The 18,157-nt window shown below is 40.1% G+C and overlaps 1 protein-coding gene across 1 annotated transcript in view; it reads right to left on the reverse strand.

The window, feature by feature from the left end:
- Window positions 1-959: 959 nt before the first annotated feature.
- The window catches only part of LOC127670546 (putative sperm motility kinase W), a 48,976-nt gene continuing 31,778 nt past the window's right edge, over window positions 960-18,157 (reverse strand). Inside the window, 1 exon segment of the mRNA XM_052165061.1 lies at window positions 960-1,504. Within this exon segment, the coding sequence (XP_052021021.1) occupies window positions 960-1,504 (545 nt within the window).

The following is an 18,157-nucleotide window of genomic DNA, read 5'->3' on the forward strand; positions in this document are numbered from 1 at the left end:
CTGCTGTCCTTCCATCCTGACACAGTGAGCCTCTGGGGCTTCGAGAACCAGTGAAACCCCAAATCCCAGGAAAACAAGTGTTTGCTGAGGTACAGGTGACTAACACAGTCATCTGCAGGCAAGATGCTCTAAAGGACCTCCTCCACTAAGCCCTTAAAGAAGTGTCTGCATGGATGCAGGACATGAGCTATTTCTATTGTATTCCTGGTATCCATCCAACCTGGTCTCTCATTTGTGTATGATCGATGCTTACAGGTACTTATGGAGGGAGCGTAAAGAAAGTGATGTCATGGACTCTGCAGGCCCATGCTGTCCCATATGGTGTAGCGGGCACTCCCCCCATGTTGTTATGTTCTCTATGCTCAGCCCAAGGAACCACTTCTGACCACCATTGTCCAAAGCCCACATTACTTAATATTCTTACTTTAGACATAGGTTGGATATAATCACTACCAATAAAATATGTTGGCTTTTATAATCTAAGTCTAGATATTTTTATATCTATGTCTAGATCATTGTAAGGACAGTCACCTACTTCCTGCTTGTTTTTCATGAAAAAGCCAATGAAGCAACAAGGAAGTTGCCGTCCAGAAATAACTTATCTTTGATCAGTGCTACCAGTAGTTTTAGGATCACTAGGCACCACCTTTGAGAAACAGAATTATAAAGGGCTGAAGGCATCTTGGCCCTGCCCAACCCATCCGCAAGTCCTGCTAGCATGGAGATGTGGGTATTTACTCCCCAGTGTGTGAAATATGGGCTGATGGAGCCATGGCCCAGGGAGGAAGTGGGCAGACACAGGACTGGGGCAGTGACCTTGACAGCCCCCTCTGGGGAAGCTCAGAATGGTGACAGGATTGGGCTAGTGGAGTGACAGTCTCCAGGAGTCCCTGGGGAGGCTGAAAATTAACACCTGCTGGGGACAGCAGTCTGGTCCCACCCTCACCTTCCTCTGAGACCTAGAGGATGCTCCTACACAGGGTCTCCATGCTCCACCAATGCCTATAGTGTTGCCCTCTCAGAAGGAGGCCCCAGGGCTCCAGGGAACAGTACTGACAAAAGGCCAGCCCTACCTCCTCCTTGACCGTGGGGCAGCAGAAGATGAGCACTAGTGTGGTGACCAGGTTGATGGCAAGGCCGATGAGGGTGATGGTGTTGGGGGCCATCCAGAGCGGGATCCATCGGAGCAGCCAAGTCCAGTAAAGCCACAGTGGCGGCTGGAACAGCGACTCTCCCACACCGCGGTAACGGTCCTCCTCCAGCCGCCGCAGCTGCGCAGAGTTGAGCAGCTCACCTAGCGCCTTCACCCAGGGCAGCGCAGGCCTAGTCCTGGCGCCAGGTCTGCCTGCCGGGCCCTCAGCGACCCAGCGCAGCCTGCGGACCGCGTGAGGGCGCAGAGGGAGCGGAGCGAAGGCACAGCGCCCGGGCCTGCCCCGCCGGTGGGTCTCAGGGTGCAGCAGGCCGCGGGGGCGGGGCCTCAGCAAAATCCTGGGCAGGTGTGCAGCTGGGGAGGGACAGGGCGGAACCGGGGCGGGGCCTCAGCAAGCTCACAGAGGGCGCGACTGGGGCGGGACTGGGGCGGAACCGGGGCGGGGCCTCAGTGAACTTGGCTCCTGAAGCCTGGGAGGGGGGGGGTCATGCACCCTGAGCTTCCAGATGCTGGTAGGGGGCAGCTCTGGCCCAGCTGCTGAGACTTTTCCTTTAGGGCTGGATGGTTTGCCCTCCTCTCCAGCCTCAGGTTTCCATGATGACACCTGGCTAGCCTGGATCCTGGTTGAGCTGGGTTTTCTACTGAGTGGTGGATACAACTCTGACTTGGGTGTCTATGCTCCAGTCTTTTATTTATGGAGAAGATGCCGCCTACTGAGAAGCTGGAGTGGTCACCATGTGTGTACTGATCAGAAAACACTCAAGCACCATGGGGAGAATATACAAAAGCCCCCTTGGCATATTAACTTATTTAACCCTCACTGCGGGATCAGACAGCGAAGTTTTAAAACAAACAACGAACAAACCCCCAGATCTTAGAAATATTGACTTCAAAGGGGAATTGAATGTTTGAGACCCAAATGCCTTTTTTTCCAGACCAACTTACACTGATCTTGGCAGCTGATTTTAGACATGCCCTTCCTTGGAGTAGAGAAAAATCTAAGCCAGTCTCACAGTTTCTTCAGAGGTGAGGAGTTGTAGTGCAAGGTGACTGACAAAGTCTTGAATATTCATTACCTGGCCTTTAAAACAATGACATCTGGTTGGTGATGCTGCAGGCCAATATCCCAGCACTCTCCAGGCAGAGGCAAAAGGGAGAAAATTGGCAACACTTACATTACACAGTCCTAGAGTTGTATGTATCTTGCTCCCAGAGTTTGAACCTAGTGCCTTTTTCAGTCCTTTGTTTGCTTTGATTCTGAGACAGACTCCTGCTATATAGACTAGACTAGCCTTGAACCAACTGCCTTAGCCTCCTAAGTAGCTCTGATTACACACAATTCACTTGGCCTCTTCTAATGTAGTTGTAAAGGGGCACACAGCATGCTCAGAACTGCTTTAGGCCTCTTCTAGGTGAAATACAGTGGCTTGAATGAGACAGAAGTTCATGTGGCCCGAGCATAATGTCTGGGTAGATCATGGAGAGCTGCCACAAACACTCAGTGTGTGAGAGACACTGGTGATCAACAGCTGGGAGGAGGGAAAGGGACAGGGGGTTAACATTCCTGGCTTTGAGGCCGTGGTCCACAGTTTCATTCCTCATTTCTGACAGAACCCTGTCATGTGAGCATGACACCTAATTGCAAGGAGAGCTAAGTGAAGTCATTAGCTGGCCACGATTTGTCGACTAATCACTACTATGGAAAAGTGAGGGGGTGGAGGTTAGAGAGCCATCTGCCCGCACCAACCATGCTTGCGTTCTCATTTTTATACAGTTGCTTTTTTTTTTTTAAAAAAAAAAAGATAGTATTTTATTAATTCCTTGAAAACTTCATAAAATATACTTTTATCATATTAACCCTTTATTCCTCCCAAGACCGTCCCTATCTCCTACCCTCCCTGTCTTCATGTCCTCTTTATTATTACTGGTTTTTTGTAGCCCATCAAGTCCAGTTTGTGAATTGAATTTGTCCTGCATGTGAGAGGAAGCACGGTGAGTCCTCTGTCCAGTGAATCGTGGTCAGCCTGCTAGAGAAAGGCCACTTCCTTCACGAAAGCTGGTTCTCCCTCTCCTTGAAGCCTTCAGCCAACTCTGGCTCCTCAGGGATGGGGAGTAAGAAGCCCTTTCTTCCTCCATTCTAGAATGCCAACTGGCTTGATTTTATGCACGTCTTGTGGAGGCAACCACAGCTGCTGTGAGTTCATGAGGTAGAGTTGTCATGTCATTCCCAGAAGACATTGCTTCTATCCAGTCCTCCCTGCCTTCTGGCTCATACTGGTTCTGTGTCTCTGGAGATTCTAATACAATTGGGCAAGCTATAACCTTCGAGGCTGAAATAGCCCGGTGTCATGCTTCCTACAATCGCATGCTTTTAATAAGCCCTGCAGTTGCCAGTGTGGATTTAAGACCAGAGGACTTTCCTTTATTCTTTTTCAACGTGATCTTCAGATTGTCTCTAATTCTTCATAGGTTGTATGAGCCTGGCCCAGCATTTAACCCTCCCCTCTGACATCTGTCCACCATCTCATCATCTAGCCATACAAGATCAGTTCTGACTGAATAGCACAGAATCAGCAACAGACTCGTGACCCAGGAAAGTGAGTCTCTATGAGTTGACCCTTGGTCTGTATGTTAGGCCTTGATCTCCCCAACTTTCCTACTTATTCCTTCCCTCTGTAAACTTACCCACCCTTGACATGATCTCTCAGAGACTTGCTCTCTCAGATGCTCTGTATTTATTATTTTGTCTCTCAGACCCCAGAGTGGGAGCATTTACTCTCTTTTATCCATTCCTCTCCCTCCTTCCACCTCTCAAATGGGAATATTTCTGAGGCTCTGAGGCTCTGAGGCTCTGAGGCCTTGGTTTCTTTTCTTTTTTTTACTACCACCCTCCACAAAGCTATTCCTAAAGACCACCACATGTGTCATGTGTGTAAGTGGTATGTGTGTGGTCTGTGTTGCATATGTATATGGTGTAGTATATGTGCTTGTGTACTGTGGTATATGTATGTATGTGTGTCCATGAAGGAGGTTGAGTATGTCTGTCTGTGAACATTTGTATGAGAGTGTAGTATGTATGTCTATGTGCGTATGTGCAGTGTGGTGTAAATATGCTCTCTCTCTCTCTCTCTCTCTCTCTCTCTCTCTCTCTCTCTGTGTGTGTGTGTGTGTGTTTGTGTGTGTGTGTACATGCACACACACCAGAGGTCTCCTTTGGTGACCTACCTCAGGATGATGTCCATTTGGGACTGGTTGGAAGGGAAGGCCCCAAAAGGCTCTGGCCTAGCCAGAAGAGTCAAATTTTACAGTTCTTCAAGGGGAAGCCAGTAAAGGCAGATGACTGGCCCACTTGTACTTCCCTCACAGGCCTGTGGCAAGGGACAGGATATAACGGGCATCTGGAAGCCAGAGCCAGAGCTGGAGCAACTAAGGGAGTGGAAAGAAGTGGCTGAGATTACTGATCACAAATAGATTTCACAAAAGCTAGCCAAGCAGCTACAGAGAAACCTCCAACTAGGACTGCTGGGCAGAAACAAGATTCCACAAAAAAAAAAAAAAAAAAAAAAAAAAAAAAAAAAATCACCACTACCACCAACAAGAACTAAATAAACCCTTCCTGAGAGTAAATTCTTCCCAGGAGCATTAAAGGTCACCAAGACTGATAATCTCTGATGATTCTTGGTGAAATAACACAGGCACCCTTTTCCTTGGGGACAGAGACCTTATAAACATTTTGGAGTAGGCTGGGATCCAGGGATAGATGCTTCAGTTTGGCTCAGTCCGAGATGTTAGGGATGCTTCATTTGCATGGAGAGGGTCTGTGGTGTTCTCTTTAAGTGACATTGTCCTCCTAGTGTAATGTTGTGGTCTGTCCTGACCCACAGTGCAGTCAACAGGGTTTCTATTTTGTAACACTTGTAAATTGGATTCAATTCTCAAGAATTTTATGGAGTGTTTTTGCATAGATATTCATGAGGAAAATTTGTCTAAATTTCTCTTTTTTTGTTGGGTCTTTCTATGGTTTAGGTATTAGAGTAATTATAGCTTCATAAAATGAATTGGGTACTGTTCCTTCTGTGGAACAGTTTGAAGTGTATGAGTGTTAAGGCTTCTTTGAAGGTCTGATAGAATTCTGCATTGAACCCATCTGGTCCTGCACTTTTTTTGGTTGGGTGATTATTAATGACTGCTTCTATTTGTTTAGGGGATATGGGATTGTTTAGATCATTTATGTGATCGTGATTTAACTTTGATACCTGGTATCTGTGTGGAAACTTGTATAATTCATCTAGATTTTCCACTTTTGTTGAGTATAGGATTTTGTAGTAGGATCCGATGATTTTTTTTTTTTTTTTTTTTGGATTTTCTCAGTTTCTTTTGCTATGTTTCCCTTTTCATTTCTGATTTTGCTTATTTGCATACTGTCTCTTTGCCCTCTGGTTCATTTAGTTAAGGATTTATCTATCTTGTTGGTTTTGTTCAAAGAACCAGCTCATGGTTTCGTTGGCTATTTGTATGTATAGGTCTTTTTTGTTTCTACTTGGTTGATTTCAGCCCTGAGTTTGAATATTTCCTGATGTCTACTCCTCTTGGATGCATTTGCTTCCTTTTGTTCTAGAGCCTTCAGCTGTGCTGTGAAGCTGTTAGTGTATGCCCTTTCCAGGCTCTTTTTGGAGGTACTCAGAGCTATGAGTTTTCCTCTTAGCTCTGCTTTTATTGTGTCCCATAAGTTCGGTATGTTTTGCACAAAAGCTCAGAATGCTCAAGATAAAATTCACAGACCACATGAAACTCAAGAAGAAGGAAGACCAAAGTGTAGGTGTTTCTGTCCTTCTTAGAAAGGGGAATAAAATACTCATGGAAGCAAATATGGAGAAAGAGTGTGGAGCAGAGACTGGAGGAAAGGCCATCCAGAGACTACCCCACCTGGAGATTCACCCCATGTACAGTCACCAAACCCAGACACTATTGTGAATGCCAAGAAGTGCATGCTAACAGGAGCCTGATATAGCAGACTCCTGAGAGACTCTGCCAGAGGCTGACGGATACAGAGGCAGATGCTCACAGCCAGCCATTGGACTGAGCATGGGGACCTCGATGGAGGAGGTAGAGATAGGACTAAAACTGCGGAAGGTGTTTACAACCCCATAGGAAGAACAACAATATCATCCAACCTCAGCCCTCCCCAGAGCTCCCAGAAATTAAACCACCTACCAAGGCATACATATGGAGGGACCCACAGCTCCAGCCGCATATATAGCAGTGGATAACCTTATTGGGCATCAATGGGAGGAGAGGCCCTTAGTCCTGTGAAGTCTCCATGCCCCGGTGTCCTTGAGGGCAGGGTGGGGGAGTGGGTATTTGGCTGGGGGAACACCCTCATAGAATCAGGGACAGGGAGGATGGGACAGACTGTTTCTGGGGGCAAACCAGGAAAGGGGATAACATTTCAAATGTAAGTAAAGAAAACATCCAATAAAAATAAAATACAAATAAAAAGAAGTTGACAACTGAACATTAGAAATAACTGTGTTGACTTCCTAATTGTACAGTGTTCCAAGCTTTCTTATGCTGTGTCATCAAAGCTTCCATATAAGGTTGGATGGTAAGGTCTCAAACTGTGATCCAAAGAAACCCTCTTTTCTGTAGTTGACTTAGAGTAGAATTTTTCAAAGCAGTGACAGAAGTAATAAAATACCTTGCATGCATGTGAAATAATCAAAATTCTGAGAATCAGATGTAATAGATGTAATGACAATGCCAGCTGATACATTCAAAGCTACATTTTCTGTTTGAGTGAGTGTATTAAATGTCAAATATGAGATATCAGACACTATATATACTAGCGTTTTATTTCAAACGTACACTAGTAAAGAACAATTTGATTAATATGAAAAATTCATTCTGACAGGGTAGTCATTTTCATATATAATGGAGGTTATGGTTTGGCACTATTTATTTTTTAATAACAGAGATTTTTGAATAACTGCCATAATTAGTGATCAATTTAGTATTGAACTAATGATAATCATAATAAGAGTTTAACAGACAGATTGTGTTCATCAGGTGTTAGGTTTGAATAAATACTCTATTGGTTACTGAACTAGCAGTACTGACACTTCATAATCAAAATGTTTAATACATTAAATCCAGAATATTATAGAATTATTGTGATAAAAGTAACAACATATTTGCTCTTCAGTGGATTTCTGGACAGAAGTGCATTCAGTTTATTGCAAGGGAATTTCAATGTGGGTTATGATGACTTTTTGTTTTTAAAACTATGTGATAAAAAGACTGAAAATTCTGAAACATTATGTTTAAAAGCAGTTTTCAAATTATTTTAGAACCTTCAAAACATGTACATTGGGCTATCAGGTAGACACCACAGTCACATGGAATCCATTAAGCCTCTAATCAGTCTTCATTCTTCATTTGTCTGAAAGATTCTACTCTTCCCATTCTCGGAATCTGAGAACCACAAGAACCACAATAAGTGAACTTTCATTAAAAGTTTTAAGTTGAATAGAAAGAAATGCTTCAAACATCTTATCTTTGAAATTGTGCCCTCTTTTGTAATTAGTTTGGCTGGGTGTCTGATAATAGAGACATTAATTATACTTCATTAATTCTAAATGATTCAGAAGTGGTTACAAAGTGCAAATAAAATGGAAGTGAATACACTTCTTTTATTCTCAAGATTTTCTGATTTGCTAGAACCAACAAGTAGTCTCATTAACACTTAGCTGTTTATATGGTTTCCTGAGAGCAACTGGTAAAGATGGATGCAAATGTCAAATTGACAGCTGTGAGTGAGTCCTTTCATTTCTTAAATTCACTTAAAAGCATGGCATTTGCTTTCCCCCTAACTTTTCACTACTCACAAAACAAAAGGTTCCTTTTTTCTATAAACTAACAGAACATTTCAACTCATGTGTATCTCCTGAATGATGTTTTCTATGTAATTTTACTTCTGGCACTAAACATTTGCAAGAAGTAAGGAAATGTTTCTTTTGGAGCTTGCATGACTTGAAAAACTGGTTCAAGTCCTTGGCCTGTATCTGTGACTTTGCTCCAGGCTTGTTAAGGCTGCCAGGCAACCCAAGGTCAAGGTTTCATCATCATATAGAGAATGCACCTTTATCTCAGCAAAATGACCTTCATCAAGCAGCTAATCTTTAGAAATATCTTTACCTCTGACCTTATTCTGTCATACTATCTCCTCCTCCTCTTCTCTCCACCATTAGAACCATTGTCAATGTTATACAGATCCTGATATTGCTTTTGCCATTTCCTTCCAATACTGGGGGATTATTCTATTTTTAATAAGACATCAGGATTTGTTTTCCAAACTGTGAATCCATTCCAAAATTAGTGAAACTTTCCTTAAATTGTCTCAGTTCTACAACATCCACGGGTTGCCATTCCTTATACTCCCGTGGATAATAATTGTCCAGTGGTCTTTGTTATATAATACCGGATAAGCTGAAGTTTGTTTTTCACACAAGGTTTGGTTGACTTTCTCTAATGTTATCTTCTGTCTCTACCTGAGTAGTTTCCCTAATTGATGTTTAGACTTCCTCCCTTGAGGGATGTGCCCACTCTTCCTATTTCTCCATTTATCATTCCTCCTCTTCCATAATTTCATATATTCTCCTGCTTCCATAATTTTAATTTCTCATTATGTTGTCATTCTGATATTGCAGCATCTACTTTATTTTGACTTTCTAAGCTGTAGTAAATATTCCTCTACATTCTGCTTTCAAATTTTATTGCTCTCACTATACTATTCCGTCCCATCTATGAATTTCTGCATTTTGTTCTACATCCTTTCTATCTCCTGTATCCAAATTTCATTTGCTCTTCTCTATGACTCATTTCGACCTATAAAATTCTTTGTCTTTTGTTCCAGTGTTCCTTTTAGTTTCTTTTCTCAGGCTCGTAATTTTTCGATGACAGCCCTGTATTTTAAGCAGACATGATGAACTAAAATAGTAAATATTGTAATAATGATAACTGGTAACATGTCAATTTCCTTTAAATCCAGCCCTGTCAAGCATTTCAAAATATCATGCCATAAAACACAAAATATATTTTTTGTGTTACTCATATTTCAGTATCTTGAAATCTCTATCTCTCTCTCACAAACATATGTATATATGTATACATATAATATGTATATATGTATATATGTGCATATATATATATGTATATGTATATATAGTCAGTTTATATTGTTTTTACCTGATCTGGACTTCTTATACCTCTGTCTCCGCCCTCCTGCTGTTTGGCTCTGTACACTGTCACTTGGCTTCTGAGCCCTTCTGGCTTTGTTTGCCTCACAGGTGCTGATCTCAGGTGGTGGCTGACCAGCTTTCTGTTTAGACATGGGGTATGTGGGGACCTGAAGGCCCTCTCAGGCATAGATGCCCAGATCAGACCATAGTGCCTGAGAGAGTCACCTGGCAAGCCTAGAAGCTATAGGGTTCATTTCTGTCCCTTCTGTCCTCTACCTTGAAGCCCATACATAATTGTCTGATACCATTTATGCACTCCACTTCATCACTGGAGGCTTGCTGCCTTCTGGGACAAAGACAGCCCTGAAGCCATCAGTAACCATCATCTATGCCTGCATCGCTGGAAGCCAGGGCCAGCAAAGACAAGCACCTCTATGTGCAATCACAGAAGTGTGTTGCTTTCAGAGACCACCATGCCAGCCAACATCAGGAGTAACCACATGGCTAAAAGCCAGCAGAAGCACAATAAACAAAAGCTAGGGCAATGTGATACCACCAGAACCCAGATATCCTACTACAGCAATCCCAGAATGTACTAACACACCTAAACCACAAGAAAATGACCTTAAGTCTAATCATATTAAAATAGAAATGAGTAAGTCCCTTAAACAAATACAGAAAATACAATAAAAGGTAGAATACATTAAAGAAGTGAATAAATATAACGTGATAGAAGAAAATACACTCACACTGGTGAAGGAAATAAAATTATTCAAGACCTGAAAATGGAAATAAATGCATAAAGAAAATACAATAAGAGGCCATCCTGGAGATGGAAAAGTTAGAAAGGAAAACAATATACAGGTGAAAGTATCAAACAAAATACAAGAGATGGAAGAGAAAACCTCAGGCATAAAAGACAAGCTACAAAAAAAATCTGTATTGCTCATGGAAAATGCCAAATAAAAAAATTTCTTTCATAAAACCTCTTTTGGCTTTGGGCTACCAAGAAAAGTCCAAATCCAAGAATAATTCCAATAGAAGAAGGAGAAAATTCCCACCTGAAAGGCCCAGGAAATAACTTCAACAAAATCACAGAAGAAATATCCTAACCTAAAGAAAGAGATGGCCATATAAACATAAAACTTTACAGAACACCAAACATATTGGACCAGAAAAACTACCGCATATTAATCAAAATGCTAAATGTGCAGAACAAAGGAAGGATATTAAAAACTGCAAATGAACACGTCCAAGTAACATATACAGCCAAACCTATGAGAAGTATACCCAAGTTCTCACAGAAACTTTCAAAGCCTGAAGGGCCTTAATCAATGTTTTCCAGACATGAAGAGACCAGAGATAACAGCCCAAACTATTGTAACTTTTTATCACCAGTGATATGTAAAACAAGATGTGCCATGACAAAACAAAATTTAAACAACATATTTCCACAAATCCAGCCTTTAAAAGAGGACTAGAAGGAAAACACCAATGCAAGGAGGGTCTCTACATCCACAAAAACACAAGAAGTGAATAACTTCATATGAATAAACCAAAAAGATAAATTTACTGCACATACAAAAAAAAAATCAACACTAAAATAACAGGAGTTCACAATAGTTGAAAGTTACTATTTCTCAATGTCATTAGATTCAATTGCACAATGAAAAGGCACAAGCTACAAAAGTATATTTACAAATAGAATCCATTATTCTCTTCTATACAACAAATAAATCTCAGCAACAATATAGACCCTATCTCAGAGTGAAGGTTGGAAAAAATTTTCAAAGCAAATGGATGGACCTAGAGAACATCATACTAAGTGAGGTAACCCAGACTCAAAAGATGAATCATGGTATGCACTCACTAATAAGTGGATATTAACCTAGAAAACTGGAATACCCAAAACATAATCCACACATCAAATGAGATACAAGAAGAAAGGAGGAGTGGCCCCTGGTTCTGGAAAGACTCAGTGAAGCAGTATTCGACAAAACCAGAACGGGGAAGTGGGAAGGGGTGGGTGGGAGGACAGGGGAAGCGAAGGGGGCTTACGGGACTTTCGGGGAGTGGGGGGCTAGAAAAGGGGAAATCATTTGAAATGTAAATAAATTATATCGAATAAAAAAAATTTAAAAAAAAAAAGAAGACTCAGGAGCGTAAGACTGGCAAATATCTATGGAGGGAAGCTGCTTACCTAGGGACTATAAAATATCCCAATTGAGTTGTTGTGTAAGCACTGAATGTCTGTCCTCTATGCTATGTTTAATCATTGAACTTAAGTGTTTACTTGTTACAATAGTTAACATTGCCCTCATGAAAGCATTCAAATGACACCATGGATTTTCTGGTTATTATAATCATAATGCGTTTATATTCTGCTAAATGCACCTTTAAATTCTAATGTGAGTTTAAGGTCATAATTGAAAGAAAGGAAGAAACAAAAGACTATAATCTCCAAAATTTTGGCAGGCCATAATGATAGTTATCCTATACTGTGTTTTCTTCAAAGCAAATCGTCCTGAAGTGTTTCAAATACTTTCATTATATTATATTTACTTTGTTCTTTTCTTTCCTTTTCTTTTTGAAAGACCTTGAGAGGTAGGGTGTCAGGTCTCATGAATCCCAGTCTAGGCTCCAAGGATAACCGTGAACGTCTGACACTCCTGCTTGTACCACTCTGGATTTTATGTAAGGTTGATGGTCATATCCAGGACTTCATGATGCTTAGACAAGCATTTCACCAATTGATCAATGTATCTATCTTAGCAACTTAATTTTTGAAACACATTTTTTGTTGTTTAATTATATACCATAATTATATACTATAATTATATAGAGTAACACATGGTCTTTATATCACATATAGGACAGGATAAAGGAGTTGGAGGTGACAGTTTGTACTTCATAAATCATTTTATTTTCATAAATCATTTCATTGTCCCATGCTCTTATCCAGTTTCTAGATGCAGATGGATAGAATTTTCAGAAGCCAAATAGCTTACTCCAGTGTGTGGCTTTTAATGAAATTCCCTGGATTAGACATCTGACACAGCTAATTCTAGCCATTTTGGGGATCTCAAGAAGTACATGGTGAAGTTTAGGAGACGTTAGGAGACAATGTCACTTCACCCTACAAAGAAGTTTTAGACAGTGGAGGGTCTTTAGAAACGATTGTTCTTATGGGTTTTGACAGACTTACCAAGTGTAGAGGTTGTAGTTCTGTCCCCACAAGGCATAGTTGGCAATGATAAGGGGTATGATTGACTGTCATCATATGCAGGGCTCCTATTGGCATCTGCCAGGCACAGGACAAGGATCAGCATCTCATAGTGGAAAGGTTAGTTAACAGATTAAGTCTTAATATCAAATGCCTTCCACAAGCCTGTGTATTTCAATAGGATAGTGAGTAGCCCTATCCAGTGATATTGTGGAACTCTTAAGAGGTGAGATCTAACTGGCAGAAGTGGATCTCTGAGGAATAAGCCCTCAAGTTTCTGGTGTGGCTTCACTTCCTGTCTGTGTCTGCTTGTTATTCCACAGTATCATAACAAAGTGTGTTGTCAAGTTTGTATTGCAGCTGGAACCACCATGCTGACCCCACCAGGAATCTATCAACTAAAATGTACCCTTCTTCCCCAAGGTGCTTCTTGTCAAGTATTGGGTAGTAGAAATGGGAAAGCAATTACTACATCCTCTTTTAAAAAAAATTCCCAGTTCCTAGTGCCTGAGAAACCATGACTCAACGAAACTCATGAAAAGATTTAAGGACTCTGATAAAGTTTTCCATAGATTCAAAACCGAAGTGTCAAAGAGTAACTATGAGAATAATCAGGACTAATTTTGCCTGAAAGCGGTTGATGTGCCAACTGCTGTAATAGCTACTTTCCTTGGGTGGAGGTTCTTTACATCAGTGATAGTGTAGTAATGAGTGATCATTTTTCTTTTGCAGAATATTTAACTGTAGGAGCTAATGTGCATGGTGCAACAATTGATTGAAAAAGTCCACTGTCAAACCTGTAGTATGTTTCTGATTCATTGCTTTTAAATAAGCACACAGACAAGAATATTAAGAATGGAACAACTGAATGAAATATACTCAATGTTTGTTCGTATTAAACTTCTCTTATTTACCATTAAAAAAAAGTAGAATTTCAACCAAAAGTAATAAAAAAATGTAGTAGGACAAAGCATGAAATGAAGTTCAATGAAAAACTTCACCCAGATGATACTTCAGTTCTGAACACTGATGCCCCAAATCCAAAGGCATTGGCATTTGTAAAATATACATTACTAAAGCTGTAATCACTCATCTTCACACATGAATCCTCCATTTGACTAATGATGATTAATAGCCCATTTGACTAATGACTAATGTCAAAGGAACAAACACAAACTAAACAGAGAAATAATGCAAGTAACCAACTTTGAGTCAAATTAACATACCAGATGTTTCTAAGATATTTCACAGAAATACAAAATAATGTATTTTTTTCAGCAGCACAAGAATCCTTCTTCAAAATTTGCTTTATATGAGGGCACAAGCAATGCTCAACAAATGCAAGAAGTTTGAAATAACCCCTTGCATCTTAGCAGATCAGCATGAATTACAACCAAACTTCAGCCACAACTGAAACAACAGAAAACCTATGAACACATGCAAACTGACTTAGTTTCCACAGGATGAAAGAAGAAATAATGAAGAAAATTAATGTCTTTCTCAGACTCAGTGAAAATGAATGCTCAATGTACCCAGACTTCGGGACATAGTAAAAACAGTGCTAAGAGGAATATTCATAGCACTTAGTTTCTTCATTAAGAAAGGTGAAGATCCCATACTAACAATTTACAAGTATACCTGAAAGCTCTATATAAAACAAAGCAACCCCAAAAAGAGTGAAGAGCAGAAAATAATCAAACTCAGGTTTGAAGTCAGTTACAAACAAATTAAACAATAATGATTGAAAAGAGGAACATGTTTGTTTAGAAAACCAACAACACAAACACTTACTCAAACTAAGTAAAAGTCAAGAGACTATACAAATACTAGGAAAATCAGAAGAAAAGTGAGATATAAATACAAACAGAGAAAATTAAAAACAAATCCATCTCACCTAAAAAACCTGTAGTACACAAAATGGAGAGAATGTAAACAAATGGAGGATGCTCTGTCCCCTTACCAAAGCTAACTCTAGATCAGGGAATCTATATCAGTTGTCCTAATCCCCTAAGGAAATAGAAGTTATTAAAAGTCTCCCAATGAATTCAAGCAGACTTCCTGAGAAGACCTTATACTCTTATATACCTTATACCTTGTACTCTTTTTCCCCCAAAATCTGTGCTTCTTTTTAATTTTTTTTTAATTTTTTTATTTGGTATATTTTTTATTTACATTTTAAATGATTTCCCCTTTTCTAGCCCCCCCCCCACTCCCAAAAAGTCCCGTAAGCCCCCTTCTCTCGCCCTGTCTTCCCACCGACCCCTTCCCAGGTCCCTGTTCTGGTTTTGCTGAATACTGCTTCATTGAGTCTTTTCAGAACAAGGGGCCACTCTTCCTTTCTTCTTGTACCTCATTTGATGTGTAGATTATGTTTTGGGTAATCCAGGTTTCTAGGTTAATATCCACTTATTAGTGAGTGCATACCATGATTCATCTTTTGAGTCTGGGTTACCTCACTTAGTATGATGTTCTCTAGGTCCATACATTTGCCTAAGAATTTCATGAATTCATTGTTTCTAATGGCTGAATAGTACTCCATTGTGTAGATATACCACATTTTTTGCATCCACTCTTCTGTTGAGGGATACCTGGGTTCTTTCCAGCATCTGGCAATTATAAATAGGGCTGCTATGAACATAGTAGAGCATGTATCCTTATTACATGGTGGGGAATCCTCTGGGTATATGCCCAGGAGTGGTATAGCAGGATCTTCTGGAAGTCACAATTACGCTGATACCAAAACCACACAAAGATCCAACAAAGAAAGAGAACTTCAGACCAATTTCCCTTATGAACATCGATGCAAAAATACTCAATAAAATTCTTGCCAACCGAACCCAAGAACACATCAAAATGATCATCCACCATGATCAAGCAGGCTTTATCCCGGGAATGCAGGGTTGGTTCAATATTCGGAAATCCATCAATGCAATCCACTACATAAACAAACTCAAACAAAAAAAAACACATGGTCATTTCATTGGATGCTGAAAAAGCATTTGACAAAATTCAGCATCCTTTCATGCTTAAAGTCTTGGAAAGAACAGGAATTCAAGGCCCATACCTAAACATAGTAAAAGCAATATACAGCAAACCGGTAGCCAGCATCAAACTAAATGGAGAGAAACTTGAAGCAATCCCACTAAAATCAGGGACTAGACAGGGCTGCCCCCTTTCTCCTTATCTTTTCAATATTGTACTTGAGGTACTAGCTCAGGCAATTCGACAACATAAGGACGACAAAGGGATACAAATTGGAAAGGAAGAAGTCAAACAATCATTATTTGCAGATGACATGATAGTCTACCTAAGTGACCCAAAAAACTCCACTAGAGAACTCCTACAGCTAATAAACAACTTCAGCAAAGTGGCAGGTTATAAAATCAACTCAAGCAAATCAGTGTCCTTCCTATACTCAAAGGATAAGCAGGCTGAGAAAGAAATTAGGGAAATGACCCCTTTCACAATAGCCACAAATAGTATAAAGTATCTTGGGGTGACTCTTACCAAACATGTGAAAGATCTGTATGACAAGAACTTTAAGACTCTGAAGAAGGAAATGGAAGAAGACCTCAAAAAAATGGGAAAACCTCCCATGCTCATGGATCGGTAGAATCAATATAGTTAAAATGGCCATTTTGCCAAAAGTAATCTACAGATTCAATGCAATACCCATCAAAATCCCAACTCAATTCTTCACAGAGTTAGAAAGAGCAATACTCAAATTCATCTGGAATAACAAAAAACCCAGGATAGCTAAAACTATTCTCAGCAACAAAAGAAATTCTGGGGGACTCAGTATCCCTGACCTCAAGCAATACTACAGGGCAATAGTGTTAAAAACTGCATGGTATTGGTACAGTGACAGGCAGGAGGATCAATGGAACAGGATTGAAGATCCAGAAATGAACCCACACACCTATGGCCACTTGATCCTCGACAAAGAGGCTGAAAACATCCAATGGAAAAAAGATAGCCTTTTCAACAAATGGTGCTGGTTCAATTGGAGGTCAGCATGCAGAAGAATGCAAATTGATCCATCCTTTTCTCCTTGTACCAAGCTCAAATCCAAATGGATCAAAGACCTCCACATAAAGCCAGACACTCTGAAGTTAATAGAAAAGAAACTGGGGAAGACCCTTGAGGACATCAGTACAGGGAGAAAGTTTCTGAACAGAACACCAATAGCGTATGCTCTAAGAGCAAGAATTGACAAATGGGACCTCATAAAATTACAAAGTTTCTGTAAGGCAAAGGACACCATCAAGAGGACAAATCGGCAACCAACAAATTGGGAAAAGATCTTCACCAATCCTACATCAGATAGAGGGCTAATATCCAATATATATAAAGAACTCAAGAAGTTAGACTCCAGAAAACCAAACAACCCTATTAAAAAATGGGGTACAGAGTTAAACAAAGAATTCTCACCTGAAGAACATCAGATGGCGGAGAAGTATCTTAAAAAATGTTCAACTTCCCAGGTATCCCTCAACAGAAGAGTGGATACAAAAAATGTGGTATATCTACACAATGGAGTACTATTCAGCCATTAGAAACAATGAATTCATGAAATTCTTAGGCAAATGGATGGAGCTAGAGAACATCATACTAAGTGAGGTAACCCAGACTCAAAAGGTGAATCATGGTATGCACTCACTAATAAGTGGTTATTAACCTAGAAAACTGGAATACCCAAAACATAATCCACACATCAAATGAGATACAAGAAGAAAGCAGGAGTGGTCCCTGGTTCTGGAAAGACTCAGTGAAACAGTATTTGGCAAAACCAGAACGGGGAACTGGGAAGGGGTGGGAGGGAGGACAGGGGAAGAGAAGGGGGCTTACGGGACTTTCGGGGAGTGGGGGGGGGGGGCTAGAAAAGGGGAAATTATTTGAAATGTAAATAAATTATATCAAATAAAAAAAAAAGACAAAAAAAATGTTCAACTTCATTGGTCATTAGGGTAATGCAAATCAAAACAACCCTGAGATTTCACCTTACACCAGTCAGAATGGCTAAGATTAAAAATTCCGGAGATAGCAGGTGTTGGAGAGGGTGTGGAGAAAGAGGAACACTCCTACCTTGTACTCTTATACCTTATACTCTTCAAACTATCCTACAAAATAGAAAAAAAGGAGCATTGGGAAATTCATTCTTTACCTCACAAAGACACAACAAAGAATGAGAATTTCAGAACAATTTTCTTTATGGACATTGATAAAAATAAACTCAATAAAATGCTTGCAAACTGAATCCACGAACACATGTAAAATATCATCCTCTATGATCCAGAAGGAGTCAACCCAGAAATGGAGGAATGTTTCAACATACTAAAATCTATCAATGTAATCCACCAAATAGATGATCTGAAAAGAAAAAAAAAAAAGCAAATTGTCATCTTATTAGATGCTGAAACATCCTTTGGAAAATTCCCAAACTCATTAATGTCAAATGTCTTAATGAGATCAAGAATACAGTGTGCATTCGTAAACACAATAATGACAGTCTTAAAAGAAAAAAAAATCAAACCGTCATTTCATTAG

This window comes from Apodemus sylvaticus, chromosome 20 (assembly GCF_947179515.1).
Source record: "Apodemus sylvaticus chromosome 20, mApoSyl1.1, whole genome shotgun sequence".
NCBI lineage: Eukaryota > Metazoa > Chordata > Mammalia > Rodentia > Muridae > Apodemus > Apodemus sylvaticus.